The 21782-nt window shown below is 37.9% G+C and overlaps 1 protein-coding gene across 3 annotated transcripts in view; it reads left to right on the top strand.

The window, feature by feature from the left end:
• raph1.L (Ras association (RalGDS/AF-6) and pleckstrin homology domains 1 L homeolog) overlaps positions 1-21782 on the top strand; it is a 96834-nt gene that overhangs the window by 41193 nt on the left and 33859 nt on the right. For all 3 annotated transcript variants that reach the window (XM_041576815.1, XM_041576813.1, XM_041576814.1), the window contains exons 2-4: positions 13186-13305; positions 13952-14057; positions 14682-15193. In XM_041576815.1, the coding sequence (XP_041432749.1) occupies positions 13186-13305; positions 13952-14057; positions 14682-15193 (738 nt within the window). The remainder of the gene's footprint in view (positions 1-13185; positions 13306-13951; positions 14058-14681; positions 15194-21782) is intronic.

Consider the following 21782-nt stretch of genomic DNA (forward strand, 5'->3'; position numbering starts at 1 on the left):
GGGTGCCAAATGTTAGGCACCCACAAGTGATTGTATTGACTTACCTGAAACCCGGACCGGAGCTCCTATCGGCAGAAAACTGCACCGGGCCTGGGTTTTTCTAGCGAGCACCATGGAAAGTTTTCTGCCGATCTTCTTCAGACTTCTTCTTTCTTCAAATTTCCCTGGGCAAACGCATGCGCAGTAGAACGAAATAGCAGACTTTTTAGTTAAAGTTTGGCTTTCCGTTCTACTGTGCATGCGCAACCGCACAAAGAATGCAGAAGCAGGTAGAGGATAGCTCCGTGGTGCTCACTGGTATAACCCCGGGCCGGTGCAGTTTTCTGCCTATAGGAGCACCGCCCCTGGGTTTCAGGTAGGTCAATAAAATCACTTGGGAGTGCCTAACATTTTGCACCAAATGTGCAAACAGACTTTATTTCTCCTTTAAGGGATTCTCGTCTCGATTTGTATTATTTATTTAAAGAATGACTTCTTATTGGGCTGATAACAATGAATGGATATCACCGTGAAATATCCTGTGTTTTCTCAAGAGACTTCATAGCACTTCACCCTAATAAAAAGGGAAGGAAGCAATAGAGAAATAAGATGCATATGCTGCCTAAACTTGCATAAAGTAAACATGTTTGAAAATGTTTGATGATGTTTGCCTAACGTGACTAAACCTTTTTTTAGTCAAAAGACTTTTACATACAGTTTGCCATTCAGAAACCTGTTCTTTACCATTTACAGATATACGGATGCTGGAGATTATATGCCTGTGTGCTTGATATTTTAAACCTGTGTCGTCCGCAAAAGGGTTGGCTTAAATAGTCATTCTGAGGGTTGAATCACTTGTGTGGATGAAGGTGGTCTCACAGAGCCCAATAGTTTTGAACAGTTCACTTGTTTCTGACCTAATCAACTGCTTGTGCCAAGAGATTTTGGGGATCAAACTTTAGGGTGATAGCCAAAATGGATAGCTAGACCAAGATACTAATTCATACAGGTTGCACTTATCTCAAGTACTTTGGCTTTACTTCATGGCTGGCTATTGTGAGAATATTGTAGATGGTGTGAGGATCCAGAGATTTGTATTAAAGGTTAAATGTGTTCATTCCAGCAGCTGAGAACAATCTATTATTTCCCCTCTCACATCTGCTTTGTGCCAAAATGAATTCTTCTGAGGTCCATAACCCTCGAACTTGGCTTCATATCACATAGAGCATTAGCCTTCTCCCCCTTTGTACCCAAAAGTAGTTATTCTAAATATGTAACTAAGTGGGCAGCTGGCTGGAGACTGAGGTCATTTAGTGGGATAGCTGTTATTTTGTCCTGTCTTTTTGATAGACGGTGGTAGTGATTGGACTCCTTCTGGACAGGGTCATCCAGGATTCATTTCATACAGTTCATAGTTATTGATTTTAATGGTGTTTCATGCAAGCTTACGTGGTGCTGTTTATTTATTGGGCAGTTATTTATTTTTTCCATCGCAAAAATTACTATCTGTTGAAAAAAAGTCTTATTAGCTTGATTACACAAACACTCTCATATAAATATATATACTTATTTAGATGAAAAGCTCCAAAATACACAAAAAGGCTTTTCTAACATTTACACTGAAAAATGTTACTTTGTATACATTGAGCTTTGCCTTGTCTACAATTACATTTTTGGAAAGGGTTAATCCATAACCCATCCATAAAGAATAGGGCCTGGCGGTTACTATAACAACAGACAGTCGAGCATCTTTTTCCTACCATGTTTTTCAGACAGGCTGATTGCGCAGAGTCACTGAATATTTCTGCAACTAAGGATTTTCTAATATAATCGCACAAACGGTGGATTCAACTTGTTAATTTGTATCTATGCGGTATTTTTTTTTACCTTTACTGCAAATGCATTGGTGTGTATGGGTTCTGAAATATTTCATTTTCATTTCATCGGCTCTTCTCACATGTAAGAGATATGGCTGCTATTTTAAAACACTGTTTATGTGTGCAAATATCTGTTCTGGTACGACATAGTTTTTTGTGGCATTCTAGTCAAGCTTTGAATCAGCTCACAATATATTGTGTTTATAGGTCTGGTCGTGTTACATTAATGTTTGAAGAATATTGTCACATTCTGCAAACGTATACATACAGTATAAATGTTGATGCTACAGGATAACAAATTAATATTGAGTCAGAGAAATTGCAATTGGCTATTAGAACCCATGTTGCACCTTTAAGTCCAAGCCCCTTCTCACTAAGGGGCAAATTTACTTACCTTCAAAGTTACGCCAGCGTTGGCTTCGCCGCAGTTCGCCAGGCAAAGTTTCGCCAGGGTGCCGCTAATTCACTAAAATCCGAAGTTGCGCGCAGGGAGGTGAGAGGTAGCGAAGTTGCACTAACGTTAATTCGTCAAGCAAAGGGAAGTTACGCTAGCGATGCCTAATTTGCATACGGCGCCAAATTAAAGTTGAATGGATGTATATGTAGCAACAAATACATTACACTACACAAGCCTGAAAAGCTTCATAAAATAAAATAGAGTTGTTATGTTGCCCTATACATGTGCCCACTGTATAATTTAGGTGCCATTTGTTAGGAAATGTAGGGGAGAAGGAGGGTTCCCCCAAAAAAATTTACGATCTTTTTCAGCCTATCACCCTTAAAAAAGTAAAAGACACCAGCGTTTTTTGGGACTTAGAAAAAATGTCAACTTTTTTTGAAGCAAGCCTTATCTACTCTATTGCACTTCGCCTGGTCTGAGGTGGCGAAGGCAAGTCTGGCGCAAGAGGTAACGTTCGGTAAAATGCGCAAGTTAGTGAATTAACGTAATTACGTCCCTTCGCCATATCGCAACTTTGCCTGGCGTAAGGGTGCGAAGTAGCGCTAGAGTAGGTCCACTTTGCTAGCGAATTTACGCCAGCACCCGTTAGAAAATTGGCAAAGTAACGAAATGACTTCACGCTGGCGAATTTGCGCTAGCGTTAGCCACTTCACACTTTAGTGAATTTGCCCCTAAGTTTTCTTTCACAGATTCATGCATTTCCAATGATATACAGGTATAAGATCAGTTATCCGGAAACCTGTTATCCAGAAAGCTCAGAATTCCAGGAAGGCCATCTCCTATAGACTCCATTTTAATTATATAATTTAAATTTCATAAAATGATTTCTCTGTAATAATAAAACAGTACCTTGAACTTGTTCCCAGCTTAGATATGATTAATCCTTATAGACAGGGAGGGGGTTGAACTTGATGGACTTTGTCTTTTTTCAACCCAGTTTAACTATGTAACATCAAAACAATTCTATTGGGTTTAATTAATGCTTAAATGGTTTTTAGTATGGAAATCCAAATTACGGGAAGGCCCCTTATTCTGAAAACCACAGCTTCCGAGCTTTCTAGATAATAGGTCTTATACCTGTACCAATAAATTGTCTCTACTTGTACATAATAGCAACTTTGCCTTAAATTTGCAAACTAAGTGCGTTTCTAGGGTTGTTACTTTTCTAAATCTTTCTGTTCAAAACCAAAGTCAAAACTGAAATCTTTCAGTGGGAGATGGTTAGAAATTCAACCATATTCTTGACACGAGATTTTTTCCCACGCTTTCTCAGAGGCTGCTGAGGGGTCTTGTGTGAGTGGGGCATACACCATCTGATACAAACGGAAATTTCCCACAAGAAAATAATAGGGACAGAGCAGGAAACTGACAGCACAGAACACATATTCTCACAGAGATATTGGTTCAAATGGTTTAAATCAAGGATGTCCAACACGCGGCCCTCCAGCTCTTCTTAAATTGGTATTTCAATCTTCCTAAAACTATTTTTAAACAGTACATGACTGCCACAACTTTTGCTTTTTATTAGTGGTGCTTGCGAAGCAAAGCATCACTACTGTTATCTTGCAAACTTATTTTTTTAGTGGTGCTTGCGAAGCAAAGCATCACTACTGTTATCTTGCAAACTTATTTTTATTCTTCTTCCGTATGAAAGTTTGGCGCGTAACTAGTCCCGCACCGTTTGTCCTAGACCCATGAATGAGGTGTCAAATTGTGCGGCTTAATCGGGAATGGGGTGGTATGACTTTTCTAAGGGGTGGGTGGTTAATTGCCCCTTGCGGGGGCAATTAACCACCCCGAAAAGTCCCATAGATTAACATTGAGGCCAACTTTTGACGGATTCTAGCGCAGAGAGGGAATCTTGTAGAAACGTTAAATTTACCACATTTGAAGAGGTTTGCGACCTGTGTCAGATGATACCCCACACGAGGGTATAAGTTTTACCCCCGGGGCAGGAGAGGTCCCCAAATTTGCCCCATTGACTTATAATGGGGAATTTATCGAATAATTAGTTTGTCGCAGACCCATGAATGAGGTGTCAAACCGTTCAGCTTATTCGGGAATGGGGTGTTGTGACTTTTCTGTCCTATTTTGGGGACCCAAAAAAGTGAGCGGAGCCGCAAACAACCAATCAGATTTTCCCTATTGACTTCAATGAGAAAATGTAAACAGCTGTAATTCTCACAGTAATAAAGCCAGAGCTCCCAAACTTGGCACCGTGGGTCACTGGGTGACTGCGGCCAAAATTTACAAAAAGTGGGCGGAGTCTACAACAGCCAATCAAATTTCAGCCATTCAATTAAATAGGAAAATTTTAAACTGCTGCCGCTCTTAGACGGTTAATGGCAGCCTCCTCAAAGTTGGCACAGTTGGTCACTGGGGGACTGGGATTAAAATTAAGAAAAGTGGGTGGAGCCAAAACCAACCAATCAGATTTCTTTGGTTTTAATGGGAAAAATTAAGAAGGCTGCCATTCTCTCAGTATTGATGTCAGGGACCTTGAATATCACAAATGTGGTCGCTGGGGGTTTCCACTTCAAGTTTAGAAAAAGTGGGCGGAGCCACCAACAACCAATCAAATTTCATTCATTGATTTTCAATAGAAAAAAATAGAAATGCTGCCATTTTTACACATTAAATGACAGCATTCCCAAACTTTGGTATGTTAGTCACTGAGTGACTGTGGTTCACAATTAGGAAAAAAAGGGGCGGGGCAACAACAGCCAATCAGATTTCAGCCTTTGACCTTAATGAAAAATGATAAACTGCTGCTATTATCACGGTTTAAATGCTAGGTGTACCAAACTTGGCTCAATTACTCACTGGGTGACTGCGGTCAAAATTTAGGAAAAGTGGGTGGAGCCATAAACAGCCAATCCGTTTTCACCTATTGACTTCAATGTAAAATTTTTGATTACCGCCGTTCTCACAGTTTTAAAACCGGAGGCCCCAAACTTGGCACTGACCATGACTAGGTAACTGGGGTTAAAATTCAGAAAAATGGGCGGAGCTTAAGACAGCCAATCAAATTTTACCTAACGCTATTCAATGGGAATATTTAAATTCCTGTCATTCTTACACTGTTAATGTAAGAGTGCTCAAACTTGGTCCATTTGGTGACTGGGTTGCAAATTTTTAAAAGTGGGCGGAGCCAAAAATAGCCAGTTTGTTTGGATTGATTTCAATGGTAAAATTTGGTTGGCTTTAAATTTCACCGGTTTAATCCGGATTCTACCGACTTTGTGTACTCTCTAGGCACCAGGGGCGACTGGGCAAGACACCCAACATATATGGGGGGCCTGAGTTTTGCCACGGCAAGCACCACTCACATTTTCTTCAGGAAATGTACCTCTCTAGTTTATTTTATAACTTTCTTAAATACATTAGCTTCTCACTGCAAGCTTGGTTACATCCGCTGATATTTTTTAGCAGCATTAGCTTCAGCCCCTTACTGAGCATGCTACCCAACTTTACATAATTTTAATGTATTTGTTTGGAACTGCTGCTCTGTAACTGACTTCAAATATAAACTTGAATGGAAACTATCATGGCAATGAAAATTTTGTGAAAACCCCTTAAAAGAAAAACTAAACCCCCCCTGTAACAAAAAATCTCCCCCTTAACTGCCTGGCATTGCCCCCCCCCCATCCCTCCCCGCATTGTGCATTAGTCAAAAAAAAAAAAACCTTAAAAAAAAAATCTGACCCTGAAATACAGAGCAGCGCAGTGGAGATCCAGGGCGACACCTTCCGCCGCTTCGTATTCTTTTGGGACTCAACACCGACACGAAGCCTGCGGGTTTTGCTAATTCAGGAATCGGCTTCAACTGCGCATGCGCAAATCAGCTTTTTGTCCCGAAAAAATACAAAGCGGCAGAAGATGGTGCCCTGGAGCTCTGCTGCACTGTATAGGGTCAGATTTTTTTTACTAATGAACAGTGCAAGGAGGGAGAGAGAAGGGGGCAGGCAATGCCAGGCAGTTATGGGGAATTTTTTGGTATGGGGGTTTAGTTTTCCTTTAAGTAACAAGCCCCAGAATCATCCAGCTACCAGCTCTTCTGAAGGTTATGATGGAACCTGTAAGATGTGACTGTTGGGCTGATGAACGTTGCTTATGCACATTCTTATATTTTAGTTATATAAATTAAAATGCAAGGGCCTGCAATTGTGCCCTGTGATTGCCTTATAAAGGTGCCCATAGCCTCTCATGACTTAATTAGCAGCAACCTTCATTCCTATAAAATGAAAGGACCTGTGACCACTGTTGTAATTGCTGTGCTATAAAACTAGCTAGAATCTCCGTACACATCTTGAAAACTGATAATGGGAATTGTACATAATTAATGTGCATTATCTCCATTTGTCTCTACTTGTCACGGATGTCCATCAATCTGGAGCCTCTTGGTAAAAGGAAGTAGTCTAAGAACAAGTTGCTCTGCTGTGAAAGCCATGGTCTTCATTTGTGTTGCCTGGATTATAGTCCTCTGCATGCTCTGCTTCTATAGACACAACTTTTAATTGGTCCAAGTGATGTAGACCATCTGCAAATTTATTGTCGTCCCATCTGCAGAGTGGCTTCTTAGAAATCAATACGGCACTGACATGAAGCTAATGGTTTGTAAGAGCAAACATTTAGAAACGCCCAGTGACCCTAATAGCCATCCTAATTCCCCTGCCACCTGCATACTTATATAGCATTTTACATTTAGTAGTGGATTCATCTTGACTTGTTATTGTTGGTTGGCAACCACTGACAAAGATTAACCCACTGAGTGCCAAGGGAAAGGTTGAGTTTTTTCAACCCCCCCCCCCCTTGGCATTTGGGAAATTTACCAGTGCATTCAGGGTCACATTTAACAAAACAAAATGAAATAGGGAAAAATGCTGCTGTCAGCATTGTTACTATAACGAACATCGCTTTATTTATATGGCAATATGCCCATTAAATTGCCTTAAGCACAATAAAAGGATTTTAATGTTTGTTCTTTGAGCATCTAGCAGAATTAAAGCTGTACAAGCCCTTGGAATTCTGTAGTGTCATATATATATATATATATATATATATATATATAATAGGTTTTTAAACCTATTTAATTGCTTTTGCTGTAGCTAGTTAATTCAGACTTTATGACTTTATGGAGACTTACCATGCAAGCCCCAACCTTTTGCTATAATGTATCAGAGCATTTGACCTTTTCCAGCATATCCAAATATAAATAAGAGCATTGATCATACATATGTTTATGAAAATGACACAGCAGTTAAACAGTACTTAAGCTATTTTTAGTGTAGTTTTTCACTTAAACAGTGATTAATCTAGCTTATGTTTGATATCACACAGGCTACCATTTGCATCTAGGATTTTTCATGGGTAGCACACCACTGTGTTGTTTAATTAAATATGTATTGGCTTTCCGAGTCTATTATCTCCATCCTCTGGGACTAGACCTCTAATTGCCTGTTTTGTTTAATGCATAAGTATTGCGTAAAGTCACAAAGACTATATTTTTGTAGTGAATACATTATTCCAAATAGCTTCTTCAGTTGTATCCAGTTACATATTTTTTTTATGCATGCAAATTAGAAATCGTCCTATTTCTTACATTTGAATGGCACTTCATAAACTTAAAACAGTTACAGTCACCAAAAGAAATAGGGGCATATTGTTTTAGGTACATTTATGGGATCTGGTAACCAGAATGCTTGGGACCTGAGGGTTTCCAGATAAGGGATCTTTCTGTAATTTGGATCTTCATACCTTAAGGGGCCGATTCACTAAGGGTCGAATATCGAGGGTTAATTAGCGCAGATAGTTCGATCGAAGGATAATTCCTTCCAAAGGATTTTAATCCAACGATCTAAGGAATATCCTTCGATCAAAAAAAGTTAGGCAAGCCTATGGGGACCTTCCCCATAGGCTAACATTGACTTCGGCAGCTTTTAGATGGCGAACTAGGGGGTCGAAGTTATTTTTTTAAAGAGACAGTACTTCGACTATCGAATAGTCGAACGATTTTTACTACGAATCCTTCGATTCGAAGTTGTAGTCGAAGGTCAAAGTAGCCCATTCAATGGTCAAAGTAGCCCAAAAAAACCTTCGAAATTCTAAGTTTTTTACCTTCAAATTCTTCACTCGAAGTTAGTGAATCGGCCCCTAAGTCTACTAGAAAATCATGTAAACATTAAATAAACCAAATAGGCTGGTTTTACTTCCAATAAGGATTAATTATATCTTAGTTTGGATCAAGTACAAGGTCCCGTAGTATTATTAGAGAAAAAGGAAATCCTTTTTAAAAATTTGTATTATTTGAATAAAATGAAGTCTATGGGAGACAGGCATTCCGTAATTCGGAGCTTTCTAGATAACGGGTTTCCATATAACTAATCCCATACTTGTATATAAATAAGGGGCATTGCTGCTCAAGTTATAAAGCTGTGTAATGAATGAATTGTTGTAGTAATCATTTATAAAAATTCTGGTATACAAAAGCCACTTAAAACTTTTGTTGAGCAACACTGTTTACACATGGGTTGCAACCTGGCTGGTAAAAATGATGACATTGTTATTAATAGGGAAGAAACCAGTAGGCCTGCGGGCTGAATGAATTGAACACACACAAGGCCTTACTTACACTTTGTTTTTTGGGCAAATAAACTTAAATTGGTACAGCAGGAAGTGAAGAGGCGTTGCTGGTCATGTTATGTATATAGTCAAGAGTAATCATGGGACTTGTGAAGTTCACCCCTGGATCAGAGCCAATGTCACACAAAATATAAAACAACCTTTATCAGAAAGGCTCCATACTATTTATTACATCGCTCTTGGAGATGCCTGTGGCTGTTTCAATAATAAATGTTGGCGATATAAGAAAAATTAACTGTTGCAAAGAATACAGAAGTGTTTCTTTTTTAACTACATAAATATATGAAATGTGAACCTCTAACAAGACAGAAGATAACATGACACTAATTTAGACAGTATACGTTATGATACATTGCATTTGATACAATATCCCATCCCTACTGTCAGCATACAGCGAAATACCATAGCATATGGACTGTAGTGCGTCTATGATTTTGTTTCATTGTTATTGCTATAACAGTTTTATTATATGTTTAAATTACAGATCCATTGTAAGATTTAAATCCACACTACTCCCAAACCAAGAAAACAGATTTTTTTTGCTTTTAGTGCGAAATTTTATAGGAGGATGATCAGGTCATTATTTCTCCCTTTGTCTGTATGGGTTTCCTAGGTGTTCTTTCCTCCCAAACTCTTAAAACCAAGTTAAAGTAAACTGGCTTCTGATCAAACTGACAACAGTGTGTGTGCATAAATGTGATAGGGACTTTAGAGTGTAAGCTTTTTTCCAGATGTGGACGATGTACAGTCTCTAAAGTGCTGTAAATTATGACTGTTTTCTATAAATATTGAATAATAATGATTTATTACCAATGCGCAGTCCTAAATGGTTTACCTCATTCTCTGCCCTAGTAGTGCTGACTAATGTATCTCCAACCAGAATTTTAATATAGAGTATCATGTAATTTTCTTTTTAATTATGAATTACCTTGCAAAAACAAGGAGTATTTACATTCCTGGTCACTTAAAGGAACAGTAACATCAAAAAAAGAAAAGTGTTTTAAAATCATAAAAATATAAGGTACTGTTGTGCTGCACTGGTAAAACTGGTGTGCTTGCTTCCGAAACTCTACATAGTTTATATAAACAAGCTGATGTGTAGCCGTGGGGGCAGAGCTGAAAAAGAACTAAAGTCACAGGACATGCAGCAGATAACAGATAAGCTGTGTAGTATACAATGGTATGCGCTAGAACTTATCTATTATCTACTGTGTATCCTGTGCTTGAATGGCTGCCCCCATGGCCACACAGCAGCTTGTTTATATAAACTACAAATACAACAGTTTTACCAGTGCAGGACAACAGTACATTATATTGTCATTCCTTAAAGATACTTTTATTTTTTGGTGTTACTGTTCCTTTAAGTAAAGTCTCAATTTGACCCTTAGGGATTCATGAATAAGATGGCAAGCTCTGCGCCTAAGTGAAGTTGTAGTCCTGTAAGTATTTTCTGATAGATATAGACATGTTCATTTAGGGGCACATTTACTTAGGGTCGAATATCGAGGGTTAATTAACCCTCGATATTCGACTGTCGAAGTTAAATACTTCGAATGTCGAAGGATTTAGCGATATTTGTTCAATCGAACGATCAAAGGAATAATCACTCGATCGAATGATTAAATCCTTCGAATCGAACGATTCGAAGGATTTTAATCCATCGATCAAACGATTTTCCTGCGATCACAAATTTGTTAGAAAGCTAATGGGGACCTTCCCCATAGGCTAACATTGAGGTTCGGTAGGTTTTAGGTGGCGAAGTAGGGGGTCGAAGTTTTTTTTAAAGAGATAGTACTTCGACTATCGAATAGTCGAACGATTTTTAGTTCGAATCGTTCAATTCGTAGTCGATGGTCGAAGTAGACAAAAAAATTCTTCGAAATTCGAAGTATTTTTTATTCTATTCCTTCACTCGAGCTAAGTAAATGTGCCCCTTAGTGTTTGCAAATTTTTTTCTGGAGATCCCTATGCAGTTTTTGAAAAATAACGTCTGGTGTTGCTATGCACACATGCCCGACTGACACAAGGCAGGCTGATACAAGCTCTGACATTCAGATCTGGTGAATTTCCCTACATGGGGAAATATAAATGGCTGTGAATCTTCAGTGTATCTGCTAGAATCTCTGACAAGCTGCAGATCTTTCCGGCTGCTGGTTTGTTAGTGGGGGGAAGATTCCTGCTATGAGATCTGCTCTTTATCACTCAGGGAATTCATTATCTGCTAGGAATTGGTCCTTATTTTATATGAAAACAGACTGATGCACATTGTGGTGCAAGAACAATTTTGGGATGTATTTTCCTGCAGCTGGCAAGCCTGTACTGTCTGCTATTTGACTTCATTTCACTCCCTAATTAGACAATAGTTTTGGGTTATGGTGAATGTCATTAGTTTCAGAGTTATGAATAAAAACCTTTGATAAGTCACAGTCTCAGCTTTTTTTTATCATTAGTTAAGGCTGAAGAAATAGAGTTCATTGATAAATGACAGATGGATATGCAGGATCCCTCCTGTTTTTTTAGTTGCAAGATAAAATACCTTCAGATAAATCTGATCCTTTTTATTAGAAAATAACACCGGCCATTAAAAGGTTATGGCACAAAGCATCTTAATAGCCTTGGTCCTCTCAGGGAAATTGTCCTTTTGTGTCAGCAACCACTTCCCCCTTCATTTGAATATCACACACAGTGTCTTTGGATGATCGATTGGAAAAGTGGAAGTCAGCATTCCCAAGTGATAGCTACTTACTGGCATGAGTGTTATAGACAGCACAATTCCCATCAGGTACCAGCCAATGAAGATCTTATCACTGCAATGATCAAAACAATCCGTTCATCTAGCTTGCACACTTACAACCTTCAGTGCTTGAACTAGTTCAAATACTCAATTTTGCAATGGAAAAGGTTTGAGAACTGCTCCTTGAATCTAATTTTTTTAATCAGTATTTGATGACCGATGGTACCCATTATGGAGGGGCAGGGTCCCTACATTCTCCTACCAACCTTCTCTGGCTACTGGTGTTTCTGCTGGGTTACATAAAAAAATGTGTGCCCACTTGCATAGCATTTAAAAACAGTTTTCCCTCTTTGTGTGATTTTCTTTTTTTTTTTTTTTAAGCTTGAGTCGGTCACAAAACCTCTTTTTATCTCTTGGTTCTAGTGGCCTACAGCGGAAACCTCTAAGCAGGAAGTTTACTTGTCATTGATTTAGGTTGCAAGCTAACCACACAGCATACTCTTTATAGCACTGATGTAAACTACACCCCCCAGCTGATGTTTTATTATGTAAATGTAAGCTCTCAGCTGGCCAGATAGAAGCCATACAGCATGTCCACATGTGAAATGATTTGTGCTAAAAGTCATGAAGCATGTCCCAGGTTCAGCTTTATGTTGCCATTTTATGCTGTATCACTGTATTACTTTGCTAAGGATCTCAGACAGCCTTCCTTTTTAGAGTATGTGCTGTACTGCCAGAAAGGAAACTGCTCCCAAGTACACATTGATTTGTAGCACAAACAGGTAGAGCAGAATATCATTCTTTTTGCCTTATTGCAGTTTAAGGACGCACTAAGCCTGCCAGACGCTGTGATAAAATTTGCTCCACGTGTATAATTTGGAATCTGTAGTGAAATAGAATATATCGGGCAATGAATGTCAGCTTGTAACCTGTTGTGCATTATATCATGCAAATTGAGCTGATTAGAACATAAATAAGACACATTTTGTGCTTATGTAATATTTCTTTGCAAAGTTTTTCAATTCAACAATATTGGTTAAAGACTTGATTCATCCATGGATCCTGCCCTTATTTGCTTTATCCTTTCAAAATCCCATTATGAGGGACGCTTGATATCCTTTGCATTTATTACAACTGAATGAAAGTTTGGTTTCGATCTTACTGTCCGTATTTAATCAGATACGTAGCAAATAAGCCATCAAGCTTTTGTCACAGAAAACTACCTGTTAATAAAGATTTGCTGCCCACAACCTGAAAAAAGGAGAATTTTGATAAAGCAGGGCCATCCATGCGCTATACATAGTATTCTGGCCTGTTGCAACATCACACAATAGTAACATTACCAATTTTGTTTCATTTCCATACATTTAAACCACAGATCTGCAAATCATGAAAAAAAAACAAATTAAAATAAAATAAATAATTGTATTTTTGATTATTACATCCTACTGTGTCTGAGTAACTAAAACATTTCCTTGATTTCTTCTTTATAGATGGAGCAATTATCGGATGAAGAACATGACCATGGGGCTGAAGAGGATAGCGATAAGGAAGATCAGGACCTGGATAAGATGTTTGGTGCCTGGCTAGGAGAACTGGATAAACTCACACAGGTAAAAAAAGACCTGTTTTTTGCTATGCTTTCTTTACGTCTTTATAAAAAGTACTAAAAATATTTTCAAGGTGTGATATGTCCTTTTACAAAATTGAGTTTTTGATGCTCATGGACATTAAGGGATTGTCTAAGGCCACAAGGGGATACAGTGAGCTATGTCTTTTTAAATACATCCATTTGTTGCTTATTTCAGGTGTTCAATATATATATATATTCAATAGAAAACTTGATTAATGTGGCAATGCAGTTGTTTAGTACTTGTCTATAGAGGTAGAAACCTCTGATTTTAAAGTGTCTTCTGTCTGGAAAATGTACATGCCCCACATCCTATACCTCATATTAAGGTAGCTTATAATTAACAGCATTTTCCATTAATTCACACACCTAAACAGTTCACACAAATAGCCTTTGAAAGTGGTGGTGACCAAATGACATGCTAAAATTCCCAAGATATTAAACCCCAGAAGCAAAATTTTATTTAACCACTATGTAAAATTAATTACCCATATTGAAGTCACTAAACTGACAAAAAGACTTGAGAAAAGCATTTTTTTCATGTTCGCATTTATAAGTACAGTTGAGCTGGGATGAGCATATATGTTGAAAAAATGTGAACTACATGTTTGTTTATTTTTTCCATTTAGAGTTTGGATACTGAGAAGACAGAAGAACCAGTCAAGAGGTCTCCATTGCGCCAGGAAACCAATCTGGCCAATTTCTCCTATCGTTTCTCTATGTATAACATAAACGGTATGACAGTTTTTATGTATTGCAATGGTGTGAGTTTTAAATGCAGTTTAAATATCCAAACTCGAGAAATATACCACTGTTTTTTTAAATGTAAATATTTCATTTACATGCAATTAGTTTTTATTTGTTTTTAGTTTTTTTTTTGCCTTTTTCCAAGAACTAGTATACTAATAAGACAATATTTTAGTGCACCAATGAGCTTCTCATTTTCCACCAAGAGTACAGTTGGCTTAGGTAAGCTAAGAATATTGCTGTTTTCATTCATACATATATACAAATATTTTCTCAAACACTGAGCAATGCTGTAAGGATAATGGCCACAGGGAAGAAGATACCTCGTACTCATCAATATGAACCTTCAGTTGATTGACAATTCCAGGTTACGGTGACTAAAATGGTTTAGCATATGATCTTGAAATTCGCCAACATTTACATTGTAAATGAGAACAATTGTAAGTTACCCATGAATTAAGTGTCTTATTTCATTAAGGTATCTCTCCAAACACTTTCTATAGTTATTATTGTTTATAGTATATTATTATTTATACTTGAAGTTAAGGTTAGAAAAATATTCAAGCAATTATTGCTAATAGTTGAAGTAACTGCACCTTGTTTTAATTTCAGAGGCTCTAAATCAGGGAGAGCCAGTGGATTTAGATGCCCTGATGGCTGATCTTTGTTCCATTGAGCAGGAGCTCAGTAGCATTGGGACGCATTCCTCCAAGAACACGCTCATGTTTCAGGAACGAAAACCTTCTCAGAAGCCCCCTGGCAGTCGGATGACCCCCAAGCAGAGTAGTTTAAAGGGACTGCCTTCTTCATCTGGGAGGATGCCCAAGCCTTCTCATGCTAACTTTTCTTTGGATGATATTACTGCACAATTAGAACAGGCCTCTCTCAGTATGGATGAAGCTGCTAGGCAGACAGTTGTAGAAGATGTTAAGCCTGTAATAACTGCCCATCATCGCAGGACAGCTTCTGCCGGCACAGTGAGTGACAGCGACCTCCGCTCTGTAAGCAATTCCTCACGTTCTAGCATCACTTCTGCAGCCTCCAGCATGGATTCCCTGGACATTGACAAAATGACTAGACCGCAGGATTTAGAGCTGCTGCAGCCAGGGCAGCCCATATCTGAGGTGAGGCTGAATATAAAACACTAAATATTGTGCTATTACAGTATTAATGGGGTCATAAGATCTATTCTCCTTCTGAACACAGGATTGTATATTATAGTTATTTTCTAGTTTAAAAAAAAAATATTTTCTATGCAGAAAAAGAGATTGCTGCTTTGCATGTTCAGTGCTGTCTTGCCTTATTTCAGGTCTAAGTTCTAAATAATTTTCATTACTCTTTAAACACCATTTCTAAAATAATATTGTGGTTCAGGGTGATTGATCCCTGTCTGTTTCTTTTTCAGTTTTGACTTTAATAATGATCACACAGCAACACATTTACTTCTCGTAATTCCCCCCATTCTCCCGCCTTTTTCCCCCTTTGCTCTTCACCCCCACCCCCTTGACTATCTCTTCCATCCTTCCCTCAAGCGGCTGTAAGAAAACAAAGAAGGTACGAGCTAACTAAAGAGGTCATATAATATAACCAGTGACCTTTTGATAATCCAAGCATAAAGATGCATAGAGTAACCTACTAAGGACACTCAAGCCATTGATTTTATGTAATATTGTACTTTATTAAACTGTTAAATTGTTACAAAGAAAATTAATAAATTAATAAATAATAAAAAAAATAATGATCACACAGCACCTTATATTATAAATAATGTATATAACAGATTATCTTATTGTAGCTAAAGACCTAATGTACAACTAAACAAGCAAGTGGTCCAAGTAGTTACAGTATGTCTTAAAAAACACAGTGGGGCTCATTTATAAACACGGCTAATTTGCACCTGGGTAGTAACCCATGGCAACCAATCAGATGTTTGGCTTTTCTGCAGGTTGAGCAATGAAAGCACTCTCTGGTTGGTTGCTATGGGTTACTGCCCAGGTTCAAATTTGCCCTGTCTTTATAAATGAGCCTCAGTATGAGTTGTGGAGTTTGTTCTCTCAGATTGTGGCATGGAAAAGATTTTAAATCAGATTACTAGTGCATAAGTAAAAGACAAACAAAATCCACTCTTTGTGTTATTGCATATAAGGCATTTCTAAAATGTAAACTGAAGGAAGTATGATACCTTTTCAGCTGTCAGGTATCATTTCCAAAATCTCTTCTTTTGTTTCCTGAGATATTTGCTCTAATTCTTGATCCATAAGAGCAGTCCAGTGAAAAGCCCTCTGTATAAACAAGCCTCTTCTCATTGGACTGCTGATTTGTTTTGATGGTGCACTTCAGAATGAGGAAGTAGAATGTGAATTTAGATTTAATTTCAGATTATAATAAACATAACAAACAACTATAGATAATTCCTAATTAAAACAATAAGCAATGAATATGTTCGTCACAAGCTATAATCAAACGAAAATCAAAATGGGTGGTGTATAGTTTCATTAAACTTACAATCTGATTTCCCAGCTACTACCTATTTGCTAGGTTATAGTGAACCATAGATATTTTACACTGTACAACAGCAGACCAAAAGTGGAATCCTGCAAAAACCACAAAAGATTGTAAACTACATGGAACTACTTATAAAACACGACTGTCAGATGGGAAGGAGAACGCAAGAAGCTGAATCTTCCTCTGACGAGATAAAATCTGATGGTGTCGGAAAGGCTTTTTTTCCTATTGAAATACATTGACTGTCTGATGTAGATGCAGGAACAAATTATACCATCCGACTTTATCAGATCCAACTTTAAATTCTAGCTACAGGTGGATAAGATTTGTAAGATTTCATGCTGTTGAATGCAGTTACATGGCAAATTCAGATAAAATTTGACCCACATAATCTGATCTCAATTTCCTGTGGAGTTTAGGCCTTGGAATACCATTTTCTACTGTTAAAAGTTAATTTTAAGTAGACCAACCCCTTTCACCATAAACAATGATGTCTGTTTATGCTATAGACATGCACATTGCAATATTTGTACAAAAGTTTCTTGTAGATAACGTCTGTACATTTATGGCCATCTTTACACTAAAAAACTACTTCTGCCAAGCGCAGCTCACTTTAACCTTTTGACTACCACCTGGTTCCAAGGTACTTTTGGTTTGTGTAACTCGTGTTTGTGGCAGTTACACATCTTAACATTTCCAGTGCCCAAACTGTGCCTTTACCTGCCCTCCAAACTGAAGTAAGTATGTATCAAATTACAGTTAATACTGCAAAACTTGGTTCACAACAAATGAGCCAATGATCATGTACAGTTCAATGGGAAAGTTCTCTTGCAGTCATGGAAGAATAAAGTAGCATGTAATTAAAATGCATACTGAGTCAGTTAAATCATCTAATGTTGCCTTATTTATAAAGATTTAATTACACATGCTTTTACTAGGCCTAAACTACATCCACGATGAAAAATCTGATGCGCCTTAAATGAACCAAGTTATCTTTTCAGTGGAGCCCATAAAAGTGCAGGACATTCAGAATAATTCTGTTTTAGGCAGTTGGAATGGTTCCTTGCAGACAAGGGCAATTCTTTCTCTCATTCTTTCTTTTTATCCATCATTTATACAGCATTAAGGTCTTTCCCTCTCAAGTGAAAGTGACAGTGTGTTCCCGCCACATGTGATTGTCTTCAAAGAACATCGTATACTTCTTTTTGGCAGCTCCTTAAGCAGGAACAAAAAAATCTCTGTTTCCAATGCAAGCAGCTTCCAGGGGACTACTAATGAAGCACACTTTTGTGTCCCTTTACACAAAATGATTTTTTTTCCTTATTTCCTCCCTTAGTGCATATTCACACAAACTCTTTTGTAGTGCTAGGGACTCTTAATTCTAAATGCTCTTTGGTCTTTAAAAAGAAACTCAATTTTAAGACATTCAGAAAACCTTACTGGTTTTGTTGTTTTTAAATGTACCCTGCTTAGAATAATAGTAAATCAAAGACTCCATTACACAACCCCCCCCCACCCAGCATCACCAGCTGCAAAAGTTATTGCCTCCAGTCTAGGACAGGGATTCATAGTTTAGTGACCTCCTGTGCCCATTCCTGGCCCACGCACCAGTGCTAAAATCCAACATGGCAGATGAATAGCATTGTGGGGAGAAATATAATCTTGCCCTGTATTGTAACATGATCAAACTACCTAATATAGTCTTGTCTCCCTAACTCCATTCTAATTCACGCAAAGTAGGGCATTTTCATTTCTACTATTATGCCCGGCTGCTCAAAAAAGCCATGTGTGACTTATTCTTAAATCAAATGAAATGCAAGTATGCAAAGTCCCTAGAAAAAACTGGTCTTCTTCATCCAGAGGGTTGTAAATATACAGTTAGGTCCATAAATATTTGGACAGAGACAACTTTTTTCTAATTATACATTACCACAATGAATTTTAAATGAAACAACTGGGATGCAGTTGAAATGCAGACCTTCGGGTTTAATTTAGTTGGTTGAACAAAAAGATTGCATAAAGTATTGGCAAGCGTGGAACAGCTCATGACCCAAAGCATACCACATCTCTATAAAACATGGCGGAGGCAGTTTGATGGCTTGGGCGTGCATGGCTGCCAGTGGCACTGGGACACTAATGTTTATCCATGATGTGATACAGGGCAGAGAAATTGGAGGTGTTCAGAGACACACTGTCTGCTCATAATACAGATGGACAATGACCCAAAAAATACAGCCAAAGCAAGCCAGGAGTTTATAAAAGCAAAGAAGTTGAATATTCTTGAATGACCAAGTCAGTCGCCTGATCTGAACCCAATTGAGCTGCATTTCACTTGTTGAAGACTAAACTTCGGACAGAAAGACCCACAAATAAACAGCAACTGAAAGTCGCTGCAGTAAAGGCCTGGCAGAGCATTAAAAAGGAGGAAACCCAGAATCTGGTGATGTCCATGAGCTCAAGATTCAGGCTGTCATTGGCAGCAAAGGGTTTTCAACCAAGTATTAGAAACTAACATTTTATTTTCAGTTTTTCAATTTGTCCAATTACTTTTGAGCCCCTGAAATGAAATGATTGTGTTAAAAAAAAGGCTTTAGTTCCTCACATTTTTATGCAATCTTTTTTTAAAACCCACTGAATTAAAGATGAAAGTCTGCAGTTCAACTCCATCTGAGTTGTTTCATTTAAAATTCATTGTGGTAATGTACAGAACCAAAATTAGAAAACAGTTGTCTGTCCAAAGATTTATGGACCTAACTGTAGCTGCTATACTTATCCCTCAGCATTGTAAACGGTTGAAATAAGTATTAAAATTTGTTACAGTGCTTCAAATTGATCAATATATTTTCCTGACACTTAAAACTCACAGTATAGACACACTGAGATGTGACTGCCACATCACTGCCTTTTTCAACACTGATGTCTGTTTTGGATCCACAAAACAGCTCATACTGTGGTAATATTTAATATTTTCCTGTTTCCGTGCCTCGCTTACACTCAGAAAGTCACATCTTCTCTATGGTGACAAATTATAGGAATTTGGCTTTGTGAAGTGGATTTTATTTTTCCACTCCCAACTCGGGAAAAAAACCAGGATTCAAACAGAACTGACTGCCAGAATAAGGAAGACACTACCTCAGTGCATATATATATATAAAATGAACAGCAGTGACAAAAACAGGGCTCACAGATGTTTTTATAGACGTTGGTACTGGTCACTAGGTCGTAACAATGGGGACAGTAGATCCAGTGGCAGCTGGCTGCCCAGAAATTAAAGAACGCTCAGTGGTGGTGGATTCTGACTTATATGCTATTTTATTTTATTATTGTACGGTGGCTCTTGTCTCAACCACAGTGATGCATGTGGATATGGTTTCAAAAATTTTTTTATTGTAGTATTTTATGTCCTTCCTCCAGATGCATTTTCAGTGAGATTGTTATAGAGTAGAGGAAATTATAACTATAAAAATGTCCTTTGCTTTAAATAATAAGGTCTCTACACCTCTGAGACCTAGCTTCCTTCCATATCCATTCATTGTAGTGCTGAACTGCTGTCTAGCATCCTGTTCCTGTGTGATGTGTAGGCTAACACTGGCTGACCCTTTGTACAGCAATGTTCATCTTACATGCTAAGGTCACAATATTGTCCTTCCACTTGACCTTGACTTAAAAAAAGCTGTTTTCCCACAGTTTGCGATTTATCTGTTATCTTGCATTTTTCCCATGTCATCTCCCAAACATCTTGGCAGCTCAGTGATTGAGAGCCATTCAAACAGATGGCACACGGGCATTACATTTGTAAAGTGTAAATCAGAGGCCTGACTAGAACTTTTGAAGTCATGTTAGTAAATGCTCTCAGGGCAACCATGTCAAACGCTCGCACAACTTGAGAACCATTTTCTGGCTGAGAAAACTGATTTGAGAAATAATTCATGGGTTAGAGCTAAACAACGAAGTGAGAAGACAGTAGAAGGTTTCATGGGTTTTGGCTAAACTGTGGTGAAACAAGATTTAGGGGTAGACCAGTAATCTAGGTAGCTAGAATTAAACAAATAGGCCATCTTTGAGTGAATTGCAGCTCATGTTAAGATGTCACAGTCCATTATAACAAAGGGGAATGTTGTAAATTAATCTCTGCTGCAGATATGAAAAATATTAATTTTGGTATATTTAAACAAGCCTATGGTGTCCATTTCCCATTGGTTTTGTTGCTTCAATAACGCCATTGGACAGTTCTGTCATGAGGTTTTGGTAGAGGCCACAGTAAAGATTCTTCTTCAAAACTTGATGAAATTAGAGAGCTTTTTTGACATTTTTCTCTGTGCTACAAGAATTTTGTTGGCAGCCTTCTGACATCTGCTCTCCGTGGGGTCTTTCTTAGAAACTCTTTTCCTAGAAATCATGGAAAGGCGCAGCATTTTTCTCTTGTTCCTAAGATGAGTTCTTTGTTAATTGCAAATACTTTAAAGCATTTGATGATATCATTTTATGGAACCCATTCTACTGGGTGCTGACTCATACAGGCTGTTCGTTAAATAGTCCCTGGTTTATTACATTGTATTTAGCAGCTGAGGAAAAGGCCACTATCCATTTCACAAAACTAACAGAATAGTTAAGGTTATTAATGGTTTTCAGGTTTAAAATTGAAACCAGCTTCATATAAAATGCAACATGTAGTTAAGCTTTGTATCATCTGACTCTTTGTGCAAACATGTGGTTAACACCTTCTGACAGCCATAGTTGAAGTGTATGTGAAATTCCATATTTTTAAAGGAGTAATAGCCTTATAATGAAAGCAGAAGTCCATTATGCAGGAGGAATACCTGTGGGCTGGGAATCTAATTATTGACTTGCAAGAAGCAAACATGAAGAAGCATCAGCTACACTAGTACTGAAATTTCACCCAGGAAAGTGCTTATTGGTTTCTAAATCCTGAGTGCTATCAGCTCTACTTTACTTTTTATACTGCAGTAAAATCAATTATCAGACATAAATAAACTGAAGCAGGTGGTCAGTTGGCCCATGACACAAGAGAGGAACCATAAATTCATATATTTTATACAGATTAGCCAGGAGAATGGTGAGTAGGACATGAAGAATGTCTGTAATGCTGGAAAAGTTTGGATCTCAGCCCTACAGCTCTTATATATTAGAAATCCAGTGGGTTTATCTAATAACATGGGGATAGTTTTCCTCATTCCAAGATGTTCC

This window comes from Xenopus laevis, chromosome 9_10L (assembly GCF_017654675.1).
Source record: "Xenopus laevis strain J_2021 chromosome 9_10L, Xenopus_laevis_v10.1, whole genome shotgun sequence".
Classification (NCBI taxonomy): Eukaryota; Metazoa; Chordata; class Amphibia; order Anura; family Pipidae; genus Xenopus; species Xenopus laevis.